Source organism: Zootermopsis nevadensis, unplaced genomic scaffold (assembly GCF_977971745.1).
Source record: "Zootermopsis nevadensis isolate Lab colony 2312 unplaced genomic scaffold, Znev_1.0 Znev_ptg000009l, whole genome shotgun sequence".
In the NCBI taxonomy this organism is placed as follows: Eukaryota; Metazoa; Arthropoda; class Insecta; order Blattodea; family Termopsidae; genus Zootermopsis; species Zootermopsis nevadensis.
Genome location: NW_028259141.1, coordinates 4,434,010 through 4,440,009, shown reverse-complemented (window position 1 = coordinate 4,440,009; position 6,000 = coordinate 4,434,010). Strand labels below are relative to the sequence as shown.

At 34.9% G+C, this 6,000-nt stretch overlaps 1 protein-coding gene across 7 annotated transcripts in view; it reads left to right on the top strand.

The window, feature by feature from the left end:
* The first annotated feature begins 737 nt into the window (after positions 1-737).
* The window catches only part of LOC110838313 (sorting nexin-13), a 39,034-nt gene continuing 33,771 nt past the window's right edge, over positions 738-6,000 (top strand). For 3 of the 7 annotated variants that reach the window (XM_087345850.1, XM_022081402.2, XM_087345851.1), the window contains exons 1-5: positions 757-1,029; positions 3,760-3,872; positions 4,242-4,344; positions 4,674-4,885; positions 5,814-5,992. In XM_087345850.1, coding sequence (XP_087201976.1) covers positions 982-1,029; positions 3,760-3,872; positions 4,242-4,344; positions 4,674-4,885; positions 5,814-5,992 — 655 coding nt within the window. In that variant the 5' untranslated portion in view covers positions 757-981. Of the gene's footprint in view, positions 1,128-3,759; positions 3,873-4,241; positions 4,345-4,673; positions 4,886-5,813; positions 5,993-6,000 lie in introns of all 7 variants that reach the window. The other 4 variants (XM_022081406.2, XM_022081403.2, XM_022081407.2 and 1 more) reach the window with 4 other exon arrangements.

Below are 6,000 nucleotides of genomic sequence, written 5' to 3'. Positions count from 1 at the left end.
TTTAGTTTGACGAATATGACTTGATGTAATATTTCTTCTTGGCACCCCCCCTCCTCCTCAAGTACACCGGACGAGGCCCGATGTAGCAAAAGTTAAATAAATTCAATTATGTACAAACTTTATGATTAGTTCTAAACTACTAGTACTTTTAAACTCGCAGTCATTTGTATGTTTGGTTGTAATTTCACATAATGTCATGTTTCACGTATCTAATAAGGCAAGGGTTCTCAGACTTTTCGATGATTGGAACCACATTCACCGTCTTTAATCGATTCACGGGTCGGAAGGTTATAAATGAGAATAACTTATTGAAAAGCCATGGCAATTTATTAAAATGATAGGAAAACATGTTAATACATCAATAAATTACTTTCTTTATAAGTCTGTTGATTTGCCTTTATTTTTAATTGTCGCTTAAAATCACGTAAATAAAACGTGACAACTATTTTTAGGGGTGATATTTAGGTCGAAGTGTGTAGCACAATACACGACAGTGGGTTTCTGATTACGAACCCCTGTACTATGTGATTTAATTGTAAATTACTTCCCTTTTTGTGCAAAGGGTGGTGACTTTCTCTTAAATGAGTTAAAACTTCACGAGACCAGTACTGGTATTTTGGCCATGTTCTTTGGAATGACCGTTTCGATATTTTATTAATGTCTCCATAAACCATTGTACCAAAGTTTGTGTTAATGTTACGAGATCGCAGCACTAATGCGCATTGATGCGCTACCTTGTCGAATGTGAAGGAACTAATAGGAGACGTAGAAATCCGTAAAGGAGTTTTGTGATCCAAAGTGTATCACGAAAGTGAATAAATATCCAAATTGTCTATTATTTATAATATGATTATTAATATTTTTAATAGCCCTAAATTATGGGAACAGGCGTAAGCACATTGACATCTAAGTGGTGTGATATGTAGTGTCTAGGTAACAAGTGTTATAAATTTTGTTCTGCAAGAAAGACGTCTGTTCTCGATGAGTGACAAACTCAAAATTGCATATCGTTCGAGAGAACACTTTAATGTAATATATTATAAATTTAACTTTAGTACAGAATGCCTTAGTGAAAAATTATCTGATGAACTACGAATGGAAGTCTTCATTCAGTACCCAACAAAATCGTATGTGTTATAATTCCAAATTTTGAAGGACAGAAGGTGTAACTTGCCAGTATGAGTAATATAATAATCGGTTATGCAAGATTCACACGAGATTTTAATGTTTTTGTTAGTCTAGTTCTTGACAGTATTTCACGAACGCCACTTTAGTGTGTACTACTTAATTTTGAACCCTTATGTTGTAGACAATTTACAGACCTTCAGCATCCACTCTTAAGTTATAATAAATGCAATGTGTTTACATATTTAGATCAAACCAGCAGAACTGTGTTATTATACCTTTCTTTTTATGTATAAACCAATTTTATGGAATGTGAAAACATCAGATAATGTTGACATCTGTGACTTTCAAAGTTAACTGCGGTCACGATAAAGGAACTGCTGCTGTTTTAAAGTCATGAAATATATAAATTAGTTTAACTGGTCTGACTCTTTAAATTATCTTTTATCTTAATCTCTTTAAACTTTAAACATGAAGTATGATTTGAGGTTCTCATGGCTGTAAGTATGAAGATGGCTGTTTTCTGGATTGTAGCACCAGACTACACTGTGCTTCAACCCAGGGGATAGACATCTTCACTTAAATGTAAAGTTTTTTATTCCTTCTGGAAGATACAAAATGTTTCCATTCATCTACTGGTATACTTTGCGTAAGTATACTATGTCAGAGCAGGGGAACATTAGTGGTTATGGATATCCGAATTCTCCTTCTGCATTTTTATCATTGTGACCATAAAATAAATCATAATAGATCTTTCCTTTCTTAATGGATCTTCTTCTGTTGTTTCCCTTTTATCCAAGCTAAGAAATATACATATCCAGTATCCTCCCCACGTAGTATTACCAACTGAAATTTGAGGATATCATGGTGGCCAAGATGTAGATTATGGTCTTAAGGGCTGTGTTTGACTTGTGTCTTCTGTGTATTTTATGTTTACCCCAAAGATAAGAGTAATGTGTTGGAAACACCCTACAAGACTATGCAGCGGCACAACATAGGAGATGACAAACCTTGTTGTGTGAACAATTTGTTTGATGGCTGTATTTTGTTGAGTATATTTAAGTATGTGATTTACCTGTGGGTAACTCACTCAGTATAGTGACTGCGTACAGGCTGGACAAGCAGGGTTCAATCCCTGACAGAAGCAGGGGATATTCTTCTAGCCTCTGTGTCCAGATCAGCTCTGTGGGTCCACCCATCCTCATGTCCAGTGGGTACCAGGATCCTTTCCTGGGGGTAAAGTGTGGCTGAGGCATGCTGCTGATCGCTCACCCGCATCTAGTGCCAAGGATGAGAATGAGCTGGAGCTATACCTCCTCTTCCCAATGTGCCAACATTGGCATGTAATGGGATGGCTTTACTTTTTACCTATTTATATGCAGCGAGTCTTCTTGAAGCCAGCAGTTGCCCTTAAAGTGATGTTATTTCTGGTCCTTGTGTTGTTGCTAGGTTAGAGTCCAAAATATTGATGTGTATAGTTGTTTGGGTACAGCCATGAAACATTTTTATAATGTTCAGTTCTTGTATGACAATTTTGAAGTGTTGCCCACACTGTGAGTCTGGTTCTTTATAGTCTTGCATGTTTATTCTAATTCTAATATATATCAGATTATATAATTTGAAACTGAATTTCATACAGGTGCAAATGGCTGTAGAAGTTGATGTGGTGCTAAAACTACACAGACAATAGATGTATTCAAATTATATTTCTTAGAGGTCTTATGAAATTCAGTCGTAATTGTGAATTGGCTGCAGGATTAATGCTTTTATAATGGTTGCTTTCAGATTAGTTTGTTTCTTTTCTGTTGCTGTGTCAGTATAAAGATTTAAATGTACAGGCTCTACAAATTATTTTAGAAAACTTTTATATGCATTATTACCAAAATTGTGTCTAAATTAATCTTGAAGATTTCTGTCTTCTGGGTTGTTGCCCTGTGTAGTTTGGTAGATGTTTACCAACGTTCCAGAAGTCATACTGCCTCCATCATCAGGGCGCCCTGATGATGGAGGCATCTCACCGCTGTGAAAACCTCAAATCATACATAAATTAATCCTGTTTAAGGATTTTGTGTAATTTCTAAAAAATATTTAATTGCTGTAATTTTTTTGCACTCTCTGAATATACTTTATACATATACAAAATTGTTAATAACAATGAGTTTCGATGCAGTGTCCTAAACTCTGATTGGTGTTCTGAGTGTTGTGTGCATTAAACTAAATCTGGATGGGTCTTCACTTGACTTTTTGTTATCCATAATCCATAAAGCCGCATTTCCAGAAACTTTTTATTTTTTATTATTTTTAATACAATACTTTCTGTGCAGTATTTTGTATGAAGACATAAAAATTTATGAACGACCATAATATTAATAATATCCTAACATTACTGGGGCTGAATTTAATTTTTCTTAGTCTGCATTTTGACCACACACACATATATATTAAGAATTATCGTGTATCTATACGATTTTGATCTCTTGTAGGTGATGCATTATGTTGTAAGAATTGCGTTATATTTATAGTTGTACATGTAAATTGCCAGTATGTAAAGCTACAGGTGTGTTGTGCCGCAGTGAAGTGGTCTGAAGGCTAAAATTATAGAATGTGTCAAATTCTGTGCAATTTCCATTTCAGATGAATGTGTCGCTGCTTGCGTGGGTGAGCCTTGTACTTGTACTGTGTCTCACAACATTTGGTCTCTGGTGGTGCATCACCATGTCTGTGTCAGTTCCTGTGTTTTTGGTTGGGTAAATGTCTGCTTGCTTTTATTCTTTTGATTTATGGAAGCATAAACATAATTATGATCTGCTTAAGGATTTGTAAGCAGTCATATCTTTATCTGTGATGTTAACCTAAGAATATTGTGTTTGTAATATATTAGTTTTCATTTAATTCTTTGGCAAAAAACTATAAACATACAGTATTGAAATTTGTTATCAGTAGCAAATTATGAACATTTAAAGTAACACCTTTGTTTTACTGTATTTTGGAAAAGGAGTTCCTGTGTCAGTCTTAATTTGTGTATGTCCAGTTCAGAAGATGTGTTTTATGTATTTTATTTTTTCTATGCTGGTATCTTTTATTATTATCTTTTATAACCATAATTTTGTTTTCAGAGGTCTCACATTCCTTTACCTGAAAAATGCGGATTCTTCACAGAAATATTACACGGCTGTATATCGTTCCAGGCAAGAGTCTTCCAAACCTGGACTTAGTAAGGTTAGAATTGTCTTGTTCTGGGGTTGGAATTCTCCCCTTGTAGATCTGATGCATAGTTAATTTGTAATGTATTGTGTTGAATCTTGTTCTTATTTAAATTACTGACATTTTTCACTGCTATCTTAATCTTGTTTCAAACTGAAGGAATGATTCTCACAAGCCTATATTTATATATTTAGTTTGTATTTGTCATGCTTTCTTGCCCTGGACAGGGGCCAGTGGAGGGCTTTGTTTAATTCAGTGATGAACCTTCGTGTTCCCCAAACCAGCTAGTTAGTTAGTTGTACTTTCTTGGTTTGTGGGTTAACAGTATTGGTGTGTGATTACAGGTTGTACATCTTATGGAGGCACCCTCACCATCACACAAGGTTGATTGCCGTCTCACGGGCTCACAAGTAATTGATGAGTCGCTTCGGGAGATAATTGGTTATGTGCTTCGTGATTATGTTTTCCCATGGTATGATCGACTTAGCGCTGACAGTGAATTTCCTCATGAGATTAGACAGACTGCCCAGAGGGTTATTGTCACTTTTGCTGGAAGGTAATATAAACAGGAAATGTAAAATTTTAAAATGCTATGACAGTCTTCTTTCTATATGAAGCTTCAGTCTCACATGGTCAGTTAACTGTGACCTGATATTTTGCACATGGTATTAATTGTATTCTTAGGTGTTGCAATATGATCATTGTATTCAATTATGGTGGATACCTTGGTCTAAATATTTGTCTTTTGCCACTCCATTGAGTTAGTTATATGGTTGTTAATATCTCAGCATGTTTTTGTCTTGATACTAGTAATAAAAGTAATGAAAGTCTTGAGTATTATTACAATTTTTTTATAAACATTCTTGCTTAATTTGTAATACATATTAAATATAAATACTTCTTGTAATTAAACATTTTTTTATAGCTGGTTAAAATCTTATTTACCCTTTGAAGCTGAAGCTTGTATAAGTAATTATATTTAAGAATTCAGTCTGTACCACAAAGAAAACACAACACTTAATGATTGCAAAGATAACTGGTTAATGGTGTTTGAGCAAGTAATTGCTGTTTATTCTGAGAATTATATGAAGTATAAATAAAAAATGAGGAAGTACTGGTTGTTAAAGCAGCTGGGAAATTTGGTTCCCAGTGCGCTTTAAAGTAATACACACTAACTATAACAGAACCATGGTAGCTCATTTAATAGAGTTATGGGCTACAGTGTGTCATTGGCCACAATTAATTTCTGGCAGAACAGTTAAATTAATATATTTATAATACAGTAGATTCCGGTTAATTTGGGAAGCCATTTATTTGGGGCAAACCTTAAAGAACAAACGTTTTTAACTCTTTACGTGGAACTTCGTATAATTGGGGCAGCCGCTTAATTGGGACAAAGTGTTTCAGTCCCGATGTTTCCCAATTAACCGGAATGTACCGTATGTAATACTGAAATTTGAAGTTTTTGTGACATATATTGACAGAATGAAGGAAGTGGATTGGATTCCATATCTGACGACTCGATTGGTTGATGATGCTGCCTCACATCTGCGGTTATTTCGTCAAGCACGTGCTAAGATGAAACAGCAGAGGTCAAGACATAAACAACAGCCCTCTGTGGAGATCAGAACCTCCATGTCAATACCAGGAGCTATGGAACTAGGTAATGGT